General features: G+C 54.3%; 1 protein-coding gene across 2 annotated transcripts in view; it reads right to left on the bottom strand.

Annotated features, from left to right (window-relative positions):
* Positions 1-714: 714 nt before the first annotated feature.
* The window catches only part of ass1 (argininosuccinate synthase 1), a 21,760-nt gene continuing 10,124 nt past the window's right edge, over positions 715-12,350 (bottom strand). For both annotated transcript variants that reach the window (XM_047050970.1, XM_047050971.1), the window contains exons 9-15: positions 12,010-12,100; positions 8,642-8,726; positions 8,400-8,464; positions 5,503-5,634; positions 4,949-5,105; positions 3,367-3,432; positions 715-1,080 (exon numbers count right to left, since the gene is read on the bottom strand). In XM_047050970.1, coding sequence (XP_046906926.1) covers positions 1,026-1,080; positions 3,367-3,432; positions 4,949-5,105; positions 5,503-5,634; positions 8,400-8,464; positions 8,642-8,726; positions 12,010-12,100 — 651 coding nt within the window. In that variant the 3' untranslated portion in view covers positions 715-1,025. The remainder of the gene's footprint in view (positions 1,081-3,366; positions 3,433-4,948; positions 5,106-5,502; positions 5,635-8,399; positions 8,465-8,641; positions 8,727-12,009; positions 12,101-12,350) is intronic.

The following is a 12,350-nucleotide window of genomic DNA, read 5'->3' as shown; positions in this document are numbered from 1 at the left end:
ATGAAAAGTGATAGTCGTGCCCCCCTCCCCCTCATCTCCTTCAGCCTGGCTGGCTGATCTGAATCCATCATTCAGGGTAATTTCTTTGCGATGATTACGGGCCGCTCCATGCACAGTGTCTAAATGCAGGGCTGGCTGTTAATAGGCTGAACGGGCAGAGACTCCTGTGGTGTAATTGGTGGAGAGGAAGAGGACTGAAAGGGTCCGGCATCCGCACAACCATTAGACCCGGCGGGGTGCTCCTGCTGGGGCCACAGGGCCATCCCCTAACCATCTCCCCAGCCCCTAACCATCTCCCCAGCCCCTTACCATCTCCCCAGCCCCTTACCATCTCCCCAGCCCCTTACCATCTCCCCAGTCCCTTACCATCTCCCCAGCCCCTTACCATCTCCCCAGCCCCTTACCATCTCCCCAGTCCCTTACCATCTCCCCAGCCCCTAACCATCTCCCCAGTCCCTTACCATCTCCCCAGCCCCTAACCATCTCCCCAGCCCCTTACCATCTCCCCAGCTCCTTACCATCTCCCCAGCCCCTAACCATCTCCCCAGCCCCTTACCATCTCCCCAGCCCCTAACCATCTCCCCAGCCCCTAACCATCTCCCCAGCTCCTTACCATCTCCCCAGCCCCTAACCATCTCCCCAGCCCCTTACCCTAACCATCTCCCCATCCCCTAACCATCTCCCCAGCCCCTAATAAGGACAGTGAATACCTGATTCCAACACCTTTTCTTTATTGTAACAGACATCTCTTTGAATATACTGACCTAAAACACATGCTACTTAGAGTATTAACCTTAAGGCAAGAGTTACACAGAGACCAGCAGGCACTAACTCCAGCTGGACACACGGGCACAGAGAGGGAAGAATAGAGAGGTGAGATGGACAGGTAGAAAGGAATATGTAGAGGGATAGAAAGAAAGAGAGTAGGGTAGAGAGAGAGAGAGAGAGAGAGAAAAAGAGAGAGAGAGAGAGAGAGAGAGAGAGAGAGAGAGAGAGAGAGAGAGAGGAGTGTCCAGGGCTGGTGATCAGTCTTGGGGTTTGGAGTCTGCAGCACCCTGCAGACGATGGTGCTCCCTCAGCCTGGTGGAGAGAGGAGAGAGGTTAGAGGAGGAGAGGAGAGAGGAGGAGAGAGGTTAGAGGAGGAGAGGAGAGAGGAGGAGAGAGGTTAGAGGAGGAGAGGAGAGAGGAGGAGAGAGGTTAGAGGAGGAGAGGAGAGAGGAGGAGAGGAGAGAGGTTAGAGGAGGAGAGGGGAGAGGTTAGAGGAGGAGAGGGGAGAGGTTAGAGGAGGAGAGGGGAGAGAGGTTAGAGGAGGAAAGGGGAGAGGTTAGAGGAGGAAAGGGGAGAGGTTAGAGGAGGAGAGGAGAGAGGAGGAGAGAGGTTAGAGGAGGAGAGGGGAGAGGTTAGAGGAGGAGAGGAGAGAGGAGGAGAGAGGTTAGAGGAGGAGAGGAGAGAGGAGGAGAGGAGAGAGGTTAGAGGAGGAGAGGGGAGAGGTTAGAGGAGGAGAGGGGAGAGGTTAGAGGAGGAGAGGGGAGAGAGGTTAGAGGAGGAGAGAGGTTAGAGGAGGAAAGGGGAGAGGTTAGAGGAGGAGAGGAGAGAGGTTAGAGGAGGAGAGGAGAGAGGTTAGAGGAGGAGAGAGGTTAGAGGAGGAGAGGGGATAGAGGAGGAGGAGAGAGGAGGAGAGGGGTTAGAGGAGGAGAGAGCAGGAGAAAGGTTAGAGGAGAGAGGTTAGAGGAGGAGAGGAGGAGAGGGGTTAGAGGAGGAGAGAGGTTAGAGGAGGAGAGGAGAGAGGTTAGAGGAGGAGAGGAGAGAGGTTAGAGGAGGAGAGGAGAGAGGTTAGAGGAGGAGAGGGGTTAGAGGAGGAGAGGAGAGAGGTTAGAGGAGGAGAGGGGTTAGAGGAGGAGAGGAGAGAGGTTAGAGGAGGAGAGGAGAGAGGTTAGAGGAGGAGAGGGGTTAGAGGAGGAGAGGGGATAGAGGAGGAGAGGAGAGAGGAGGAGAGGGGTTAGAGGAGGAGAGGGGTTAGAGGAGGAGAGAGCAGGAGAAAGGTTAGAGGAGAGAGGTTAGAGGAGGAGAGGAGGAGAGGGGTTAGAGGAGAAGAGAGGTTAGAGGAGGAGAGAGGTTAGAGGAGAGAGGTTAGAGGAGAGAGGTTAGAGGAGAGGGTTAGAGGAGGAGAGGGGTTAGAGGAGGAGAGAGATTAGAGGAGGAGAGATTAGAGGAGAGGAGAGAGGTTAGAGGAGAGGAGGAGAGAGGTAAGAGGAAAAGAGGAGGAGAGAAGAGAGGTTAGAGGAAAAGAGGAGGAGAGGAGAGAGGTTAGAGGAAAAGAGGAGGAGAGGGGTTAGAGGAGGAGGAGAGAGGAGGAGAGGGGTTAGAGGAGGAGAGAGCAGGAGAAAGGTTAGAGGAGAGAGGTTAGAGGAGGAGAGGAGGAGAGGGGTTAGAGGAGGAGAGAGGTTAGAGGAGGAGAGGGGATAGAGGAGGAGGAGAGAGGAGGAGAGGGGTTAGAGGAGGAGAGAGCAGGAGAAAGGTTAGAGGAGAGAGGTTAGAGGAGGAGAGGAGGAGAGGGGTTAGAGGAGGAGAGAGGTTAGAGGAGGAGAGGAGAGAGGTTAGAGGAGGAGAGGAGAGAGGTTAGAGGAGGAGAGGAGAGAGGTTAGAGGAGGAGAGGGGTTAGAGGAGGAGAGGAGAGAGGTTAGAGGAGGAGAGGGGTTAGAGGAGGAGAGGAGAGAGGTTAGAGGAGGAGAGGAGAGAGGTTAGAGGAGGAGAGGGGTTAGAGGAGGAGAGGGGATAGAGGAGGAGAGGAGAGAGGAGGAGAGGGGTTAGAGGAGGAGAGGGGTTAGAGGAGGAGAGAGCAGGAGAAAGGTTAGAGGAGAGAGGTTAGAGGAGGAGAGGAGGAGAGGGGTTAGAGGAGAAGAGAGGTTAGAGGAGGAGAGAGGTTAGAGGAGAGAGGTTAGAGGAGAGAGGTTAGAGGAGAGGGTTAGAGGAGGAGAGGGGTTAGAGGAGGAGAGAGATTAGAGGAGGAGAGATTAGAGGAGAGGAGAGAGGTTAGAGGAGAGGAGGAGAGAGGTAAGAGGAAAAGAGGAGGAGAGAAGAGAGGTTAGAGGAAAAGAGGAGGAGAGGAGAGAGGTTAGAGGAAAAGAGGAGGAGAGGGGTTAGAGGAGGAGAGAGCAGGAGAAAGGTTAGAGGAGAGAGGTTAGAGGAGGAGAGGAGAGAGGTTAGAGGAGAGGTTAGAGAAGGAGAGAAGAGAGGTTAGAGGGAAAGAGGAGGAGAGAGGTTAGAGGAGAGAGGTTAGAGGAGAGGGACAGGGTAGCTCTCCTTAATACTGATGCTCTTTCATAATCCCTGGTAAAGGTGAAAGGGTGATGTGGGTGGACAGACCTGACGGCATTGATCTTGATGAAGCCAGAAGCGTCACATGGGTCATAGTCCCCCTGAACATCCATGCTGAAGACAGAGGATGTTACAGTGGAGTTCATAGACAGGTTGAGATTTTATAGTGGAGTTCATTTAATAGTATTGTTTTACAGGTTCAAACCTCGCTAAAAAAGACAATTATTTATTCCAATATTGACCGACTCCAAGTATTCAAATGTCCCAGAGCAGATTCAAGTGTGTGGCTGGACCTGACTGAACCTGCTTCCAGACCTGGTGTTAGAGCAAGCTACACGGCTACTACAGCAGTTAGACCAGCCTCAGGCCTTTAACCACTGGGATCACTGAGTCACTCGTGTTTCTCCCCTTTTAAAAACATAATGCGGTCGTCTTTGAATGATCTTTTTGATGTTTGTTCTCCAATAAAACACGTCTACACATTAAAACACACACACTTCACTAACACACACTCACTAGCACACACGCTTGTGTGTAGTTGTACACAACTGTAGGGACACAAGACCTAACCCTAACAAAACAGTCAAACACAGCTTGCTTGAAGAGCGAGTGTTCAGCTGACAGGAAACTGATGTCTGTCTCACTGTGTGGGTGTGTGTGTGTGTGTGTGTGTGAGTGTGTGTGGGTGTGTGTGTGTGTGTGTGAGTGTGTGTGTGTGTTGGCTCTGCTGGGGTCTATGTGGCATTTCTCCAGATCAATGCTCTGTGCCGCTTCACCACTGTGCTGCTTCACCACTGTGCCGCTTCACCACTGTGCCGCTTCACCACTGTGCCGCTTCACCACTGTGCCGCTTCACCTCTGTGCCGCTTCACCTCTGTGCCGCTTCACCACTGTGCCGCTTCACCACTGTGCCGCTTCACCACTGTGCCGCTTCACCACTGTGCCGCTTCACCACTGTGCCGCTTCACCACTGTGCCGCTTCACCACTGTGCTGCTTCACCACTGTGCTAATCACACTGTTTACTGGACCTGCTGGGAGACCCTGCTGGGGCGTGTGTGTCTGTTGCTGACTGATAAATGTGTATAAAGTCCAGAACACAGACTGAAGTCACACCATTGATAACACCTAAATGAGTGTGTGTGTGTTTGGAAGACTGATCAACAGAGTTAGTGTGTGATAACAGAAAGAGTGTGTGGCCTTTTGTGAGTGTGTGTGTGTGGTTAAGTGACTGTAAGAGCGATTGTGTGTGTGAGTTCTTATTTCATCTGCCCTCTGACCTCTGCTTAACATGCATGAAACTCTGAGCTGTCTGCCTAAGAGCAGAGCTCTCTGATCTGGCTGTGAAGAGAGAGACAGGAGAGAGAGAGAGAGAGAGACAGAGAAGGAGAGAGAGAGAGAAGGAGAGATAGAGGGGCAGATGGAGGGCTCATGGTCATCTCTAGCTGGCCTGGAGGGCAGGGGTCAGGATCCTGAATAGACTCGCTGTTCCACAGCTAACAGCCCCGGGGCAGCAGGGGAGAGACGGAGAGGAGGGGCAGCAGGGGAGAAAAAAGGGGGGGGGGGGGGGTAGCAGGCCCTGAGCTACACCCCTAAAAACACTAGAACACACACACACACACACACACTCACCTGACCAGCTCCTCATTGTACAGGGACTTGGGAGACTGGCGTCCCAGAATATAGACCTGGCCCTTGAACACAGACAGCTGCACCCTGCCCTCCACACTCTCCTGGGACTTCTCTATGCAGTAGCGCACAAACTCACACTCCGGACTGAACCAGAACCCTGAGAGAAAGACAGGTGGAGAGAGCAGAGAGACAGGTGGAGAGAGCAGAGACAGGCGGAGACAGCAGAGAGACAGGTGGAGACAGCAGAGAGACAGGTGGAGATAGCAGAGAGACAGGTGGAGAGAGCAGAGAGACAGGTGGAGAGAGCAGAGAGACAGGTGGAGAGAGCAGAGAGACAGGTAAAGAGAGCAGAGACAGGTGGAGAGAGCAGAGAGACAGGTGGAGAGAGCAGAGAGACAGGTGGAGACAGCAGAGAGACAGGTGGAGAGAGCAGAGAGACAGGTGGAGAGAGAGGAGAGTAAGAGGAGGAGAGGTACAGGGCAACACTAGTCCAGACTAACCCTAACTATTCTGATGATTGTTATTTGCAGATGGCAGCCCAGCAGAGGAGGTACCGTTGTAGAGCATCTCTGAGAACTTGATGCCCAGGCTCTGCTTGATCCTCCGCACCTCGCGGTCCATGGTGAAGGCCTCCACATCCAGGTGAGCCTGGTACAGGATGGTGCCCCCAGGTGTCTCATAGATACCTGGGAAGGAGAGGGAGGAGGAGAGGGAGAATGACTCACTGAGTTAGAGTCAGATTAGAGTCAGAGCAACCTCAGATTAAATCGTCTGTCATTGTACTCGGCAACGTCAAAGGAAAACAGATGATATGTTCATAGCCATTCCAAGGCTATTACCTCTGCGTCTCCATCCAGGGATGGAGGAGGAGGGAGAGCAACATCCCCCTGACAGCCTGAGACAGACAGCTCTATTAGGGGTCAGGCTCCATCCTCAACCACCTCCAGAGTGACAGCTGGGTCAGCCCGCTCCAGCCCTGCCCAGCCAGGATGAGCCTGTCGTGGGCAAATGACAGGGTAGAGGGCCCTGGCGGCCTACTGCTGGACCAGGACTCCCACTACCCTGCAATTACCCTTCCTCAACTGCAGGGTGGGAGGGAGAGGGGGGGGAGAGGGGGGGGGGGTGAAATGAAGGTGTCACTCAGCTGTCAGATTCAGAAGAGGAGGAGAAAGAAGGGGGGTGACAGGACAGATAGGGAAGGGGGGGAGGGAGGGACATACAGTCCCTGCAGCCAGGTTCATCTTCTATCAGTATTTCTCTGTTTTATTAATAAGAATGTTAAATGATTGTTTCTGAAGTAATTTCTCCTGAACAAACACACAACATCTTCCTACCCATGAAACAAACCCTCTCAAGTCAGCCACAAACGTAGATAAGGCCCCAAGTAGTCCAGAGTCATGTGATGAGGAGGCAGCTGGCCAGAACAGGGGTTAGCGAGCAGGCTAAACATCTGAACCCTGAGGGCTAGGGTCAGACAACATGAGTCTGAGACCACCGGCTTCACAGCACAGCAGGACTACAGGGACAATTACAGAACTACAGGAGCCAGAGAGGGACAATTACAGAACTACAGGAGTCAGAGAGGGACATTTACAGACTTACAGGACCCAGTGAGGGACATTTCCCATTGCTGTCACCCGTAACCCCAGGTGAGCAGTGAGGCCGGCATGCTGGAACAATGCAGGGCTCATCTTGCTCTGAATGAGACTTCAACCTCCTGGGGATCCACAAGTATTCACCTGGAAACACTTCCTGCATTTGAAGGCCAGTTCTACCAGAGGGTGTATTAATCTTAGCTAGAATGAGCTACACACACACACACACACACACACACGGTACTAACCCAAGACAGGGTGCACCCTGGGCCTTTGGGCGGGCTCCACACTACTTTAACACAAATCTTTGGTTAAACAGTTTAATTACATTGAATCACCTTCAGTCAAAAGAGCTGAGCTCAACTCTTCCTCCCCCACTGGCTACAACTGGAACTACATAGAAGGAAGAATCTCAGGCTGCATGTTGCAACATGCTTCCTTCTACACACACACACACACTTTCTCTCACACAACCACCTCGACGCACACCCCCCCCAGACAAGTCCTTTATCAGCCCTTTCTGTTGTGGACAGGAAGGCAGCTCAGCCACAAAACAAAGTAAACATGACTCGCTCTATTCAATCGTTCCTGGTCTCTTTTGTGAAAATACAGTCACTTATGTGACATGCTAAGACACACAGGGAGGAACACACACACGCACCTCCTATTCTATAGACAGGAGAAGCTTTGGTCTTTTGTGCAGCCGAGAGGAGAGAAGAGTGGGCCCATTTTCCAATTTCTACCTGCCACTCTCACTACAGCCATCGACAGTCAATTTTCCACTCAGACCATTGTGAGGAGACAAGAGGTGCCATAGGGTAGGAAAGAGAGAGTGTGTGAGAGAGAAACTGTGTGTGTGTGTGTGTGTAAGTGTGTGTGAGTGTGTAAGTGTGTGTGTGTGTGTAAGAAAGTGTGTGTGTGTGTAAGTGTGTCTGTGTGTAAGAGTAAATAAGAGTGACACAAACAACAGGAGAGGAAGGGGAACCCTGGAGTTTAACTCTGAACCCTGACCCCGACCGTGGAGGTAGTAGAATACAGCACGTATACACAGTACCAAATGTTTATTTACAGATGTGTGTGTCTTGAGTAGATGTGTGTAAGTGAATTGGGGTTACATCCAAGCCTGGGCTGGCAAGTGAACCATAGAAAGGCATTTTGTGCCTGAAGAGCGAGAGAGTAGAGGTAATATTGTGTTGGCGCTTGCCTCCCTCTCATCTCCCCTCTCAATCAGACAGTAATGCTGCAGGATGGCAGGCCTGCTCACTCTCTCACAGCAAATTACTGCAATCGCACCAAAGTACGTTGGAAGTGAAAGGAGTCTTCAAAATGGCGGGATATGAAAGCAGTGGTTTTTAGTGCTTTAGGAGTGGGTAGGTGTGTATGCAAGGTCCTAATGCGTGTGTGAGCTGTGTTTATTTCCCCTGGAACACTGAGTGGCCAGGAACTCTCAGGTAGTTTGATCTAGTGTTCTCTGAGGGTAAGGCTGGACCTGCGTTCTCTAGGGCAGGTCTGTGTTCTAGAGCGTCCTGTCTCAGTGTTCTAGAGCGTCCTGTCTCAGTGTTCTAGAGCGTCCTGTCTCAGTGTTCTAGAGCAGGAGTGTTCTAGAGCGTCCTGTCTCAGTGTTCTAGAGCGTCCTGTCTCAGTGTTCTAGAGCGTCCTGTCTCAGTGTTCTAGAACGTCCTGTCTCAGTGTTCTAGAGCGTCCTGTCTCAGTGTTCTAGAGCGTCCTGTCTCAGTGTTCTAGAACGTCCTGTCTCAGTGTTCTAGAGCGTCCTGTCTCAGTGTTCTAGAGCGTCCTGTCTCAGTGTTCTAGAGTGTCCTGTCTAAGTGTTCTAGAGCGTCCTGTGATAGTCTCACCTCTGGACTTCATGCCGATGAAGCGGTTCTCAACGATGTCGATCCTCCCCACGCCATGCTTCCCTCTGAGGGACAACACACCAGTTAGACAGAAGTCAATACCATCACAGATGAATACATCAACTCATTCTGACCAACTTTTACAACATTTCAGACTCACATGTGCCTGTGAGGATGAGTGCACCACAAACTGTCCCCTAACAGCGCCATACATGAACACATTCTACTTCTACAGGACTGACCCGATCTGGTTGAGGTAGGAGAAGATCTCCAGCGGAGTGTTCTTGGAAGTGCCATCCTTCAGGTGCGTCACCTGGGTGGGCACTCCTGGGGACAGCAGGGTAATGCTTGTTAGCATGTGGCATTAGCACTCTCTACCTCAGAGCAGCAGCATGTTAGCATGTAGCATTAGCACTCACTCCTTCAGAACAGCAGCTCTCCTCCCCCCAAGGGAAGGTCTGCCCTGCTTGAAGGACACGAGAGGCACTTGACTAATATTTTTAGACAAGGCCTTTGTCTCCTCGTTCCCATGTCCCAGTCTCACTCGCCTCAGAGGACTAGCGCCCCCCAAAGAGTTCATAAAGAAGGTTGGCCTCATCATCCCTTCTCTCTCCTTCCTTCCTTCCTTCCTTCCCTCTCTCTCTCTCTCTCTCTCTCTCTCCAGCAGATCCGACCATTCACCGCTTTCTTCTCCCTCCAGGAGCTCTTTTATGGCTCCCAGACAATAGGGGCCGCAGACACAGTTGTAGGAAAAATTACTGCTTTACATGTTTCCTCTGTCTCTTTTTCCTCTTCTATTCTTTGGAATGAAAGGAGGGAGAAATAAAGAGCGAGAGAGAAGGGGGTAAAAACTGCTGGAAGACAAAAAAAAAAAGTTCTGTAGTAAAAAATAAAAAATCTTTTGGAATCAGTGAGAACCTTGTGTGTGAGACGGGATGAAGAGATGGAGGAGAAGGACACATTCCTGAGGAAGAAGCTCTTTGTCTGGGCGACTAAAACAGCTTTTGTTATCCTAACTCAATAAAAGAAGAAAGAATATCTGAAAATGGAGAACAAGAGCATTGATAACCCTGAGAAACCAGCCGAGCGTACGTTCATACACGTCCCTTACTTGGAGACTGTTACCCTTCTGTACCGTTCTCATTCCTCATCTTACCATCCCACATCTTTTGAAGTCTTCAAAGCAAGCAAATTATCAAGATCTAAGCTGATATAAATCACTGCCACAAACCCGAACACGAACACTAATGAATTTAGGGTGACTGCTGGGGCACATTAAGCTGTCATCACAGAAACCATTCAAGTCAGGGCTAACCTTGATCCCTCCCTCCTGTCTCTCTCCCTGCAGCCTCCCTCCTGCCTCTCTCCCTGCAGCCTCCCTCCTGCCCCTCTCCCTGCAGCCTCCCTCCTGCCTCTCTCCCTCCTGCCTCTCTCCCTGCAGCCTCCCTCCTGCCTCTCTCCCTCCTGCCTCTCTCCCTGCAGCCTCCCTCCTGCCTCTCTCCCTCCTGCCTCTCTCCCTGCAGCCTCCCTCCTGCCTCTCTCCCTGCAGCCTCCCTCCTGCCTCTCTCCCTGCAGCCTCTCTCCCTCCTGCCTCTCTCCCTCCTGCCTCTCTCCCTGCAGCCTCCCTCCTGCCTCTCTCCCTCCTGCCTCTCTCCCTGCAGCCTCCCTCCTGCCTCTCTCCCTGCAGCCTCCCTCCTGCCTCTCTCCCTGCAGCCTCCCTCCTGCCTCTCTCCCTGCAGCCTCCCTCCTGCCTCTCTCCCTGCAGCCTCCCTCCTGCCTCTCTCCCTGCAGCCTCTCTCCCTCCTGCCTCTCTCCCTCCTGCCCCTCTCCATGCAGCCTCCCTCCTGCAGCCTCCCTCCTGCCCCTCTCCCTGCAGCCTCCCTCCTGCCTCTCTCCCTGCAGCCTCCCTCCTGCCTCCCTCCTGCCTCTCTCCCTCCTGCCTCTCTCCCTGCAGCCTCCCTCCTGCCTCTCTCCCTGCAGCCTCCCTCCTGCCTCCCTCCTGCCTCTCTCCCTCCTGCCTCTCTCCCTGCAGCCTCCCTCCTTGCAGCCTCCCTCCTGCCTCTCTCCCTCCTGCCTCTCTCCCTGCAGCCTCCCTCCTGCCTCTCTCCCTGCAGCCTCCCTCCTGCCTCTCTCCCTGCAGCCTCCCTCCTGCCTCTCTCCCTGCAGCCTCCCTCCTGCCTCTCTCCCTGCAGCCTCCCTCCTGCCTCTCTCCCTCCTGCCTCTCTCCCTGCAGCCTCCCTCCTGCCTCCCTCCCTCCTGCCTCTCTCCCTGCAGCCTCCCTCCTGCCTCTCTCCCTGCAGCCTCCCTCCTGCCTCTCTCCCTGCAGCCTCTCTCCCTCCTGCCTCTCTCCCTCCTGCCTCTCTCCCTGCAGCCTCCCTCCTGCCTCTCTCCCTCCTGCCTCTCTCCCTGCAGCCTCCCTCCTGCCTCTCTCCCTGCAGCCTCCCTCCTGCCTCTCTCCCTGCAGCCTCTCCCCCTCCTGCCTCTCTCCCTGCAGCCTCCCTCCTGCAGCCTCCCTCCTGCCTCTCTCCCTGCAGCCTCCCTCCTGCCTCTCTCCCTGCAGCCTCCCTCCTGCCTCTCTCCCTCCTGCCTCTCTCCCTCCTGCCTCTCTCCCTGCAGCCTCCCTCCTGCCTCTCTCCCTGCAGCCTCCCTCTTGCCTCTCTCCCTGCAGCCTCCCTCCTGCCTCTCTCCCTGCAGCCTCCCTCCTGCCTCTCTCCCTCCTGCCTCTCTCCCTGCAGCCTCCCTCCTGCCTCTCTCCCTGCAGCCTCCCTCCTGCCTCTCTCCCTCCAGCCTCTCTCCCTCCTGACTCTCTCCCTGCAGCCTCCCTCCTGCCTCTCTCCCTCCAGCCTCTCTCCCTCCTGCCTCTCTCCCTCCTGCCTCTCTCCCTGCAGCCTCCCTCCTGCCTCTCTCCCTCCTGCCTCTCTCCCTGCAGCCTCCCTCCTGCCTCTCTCCCTGCAGCCTCCCTCCTGCCTCTCTCACTGCAGCCTCCCTCCTGCCTCTCTCCCTCCTGCCTCTCTCCCTCCTGCCTCTCTCCCTCCTGCCTCTCTCCCTGCAGCCTCCCTCCTGCCTCTCTCCCTCCAGCCTCTCTCCCTCCTGCCTCTCTCCCTCCAGCCTCTCTCCCTCCAGCCTCTCTCCCTCCTGCCTCTCTCCCTCCTGCCTCTCTCCCTGCAGCCTCCCTCCTGCCTCTCTCCCTGCAGCCTCTCTCCCTCCTGCCTCTCTCCCTCCTGCCTCTCTCCCTGCAGCCTCCCTCCTGCCTCTCTCCCTCCTGCCTCTCTCCCTGCAGCCTCCCTCCTGCCTCTCTCCCTGCAGCCTCCCTCCTGCCTCTCTCCCTCCAGCCTCTCTCCCTCCTGCCTCTCTCCCTCCTGCCTCTCTCCCTGCAGCCTCCCTCCTGCCTCTCTCCCTCCTGCCTCTCTCCCTCCTGCCTCTCTCCCTCCTGCCTCTCTCCCTCCTGCCTCTCTCCCTGCAGCCTCCCTCCTGCCTCTCTCCCTGCAGCTTCCCATCAGCCTCTCCTGTTAGCAGTCTGTTCAGGGCAGCAGCATGTGTTCCTGAACCAGGCTGGGAAGTCTCTTCTCACCTTCTCTCTGTTCCAGAGCTACCCTCAACACACACACACCTCTTTTGAAGTGTATCTCCAGCAGGTCGGGGCTGTTGGGAGCGTCCTCGGGATTCTTGGTCATCAGGTACAGGTCAGACGGGGCGTGGCTCTGAAACAGGAAGTACATGTCTGAAACAGGAAGTACATGTCTGAAACAGGAAGTACATGTCTAAAACAGGAAGTACATGTCTGAAACAATTTCATTCTGCCCTACTATATAAAATGACCAGGAGAGAGATGGACACACTTGGAGAGACAGAAAGAAAGAGAGGAACATACTTAGCAGAGGAGTGGAAGGAAAAGAAAGAGACAAAGTCAGAGAGAATGAGAGAGAGGGACAGAGTGAGAGAGAGAGGGAC

The sequence above is a fragment of the Hypomesus transpacificus genome, unplaced genomic scaffold (assembly GCF_021917145.1).
Source record: "Hypomesus transpacificus isolate Combined female unplaced genomic scaffold, fHypTra1 scaffold_133, whole genome shotgun sequence".
NCBI classification, from domain to species: domain Eukaryota; kingdom Metazoa; phylum Chordata; class Actinopteri; order Osmeriformes; family Osmeridae; genus Hypomesus; species Hypomesus transpacificus.
Note: the sequence above shows the minus strand (reverse complement) of the source record. Positions and strands in the feature narration are given on the sequence as shown.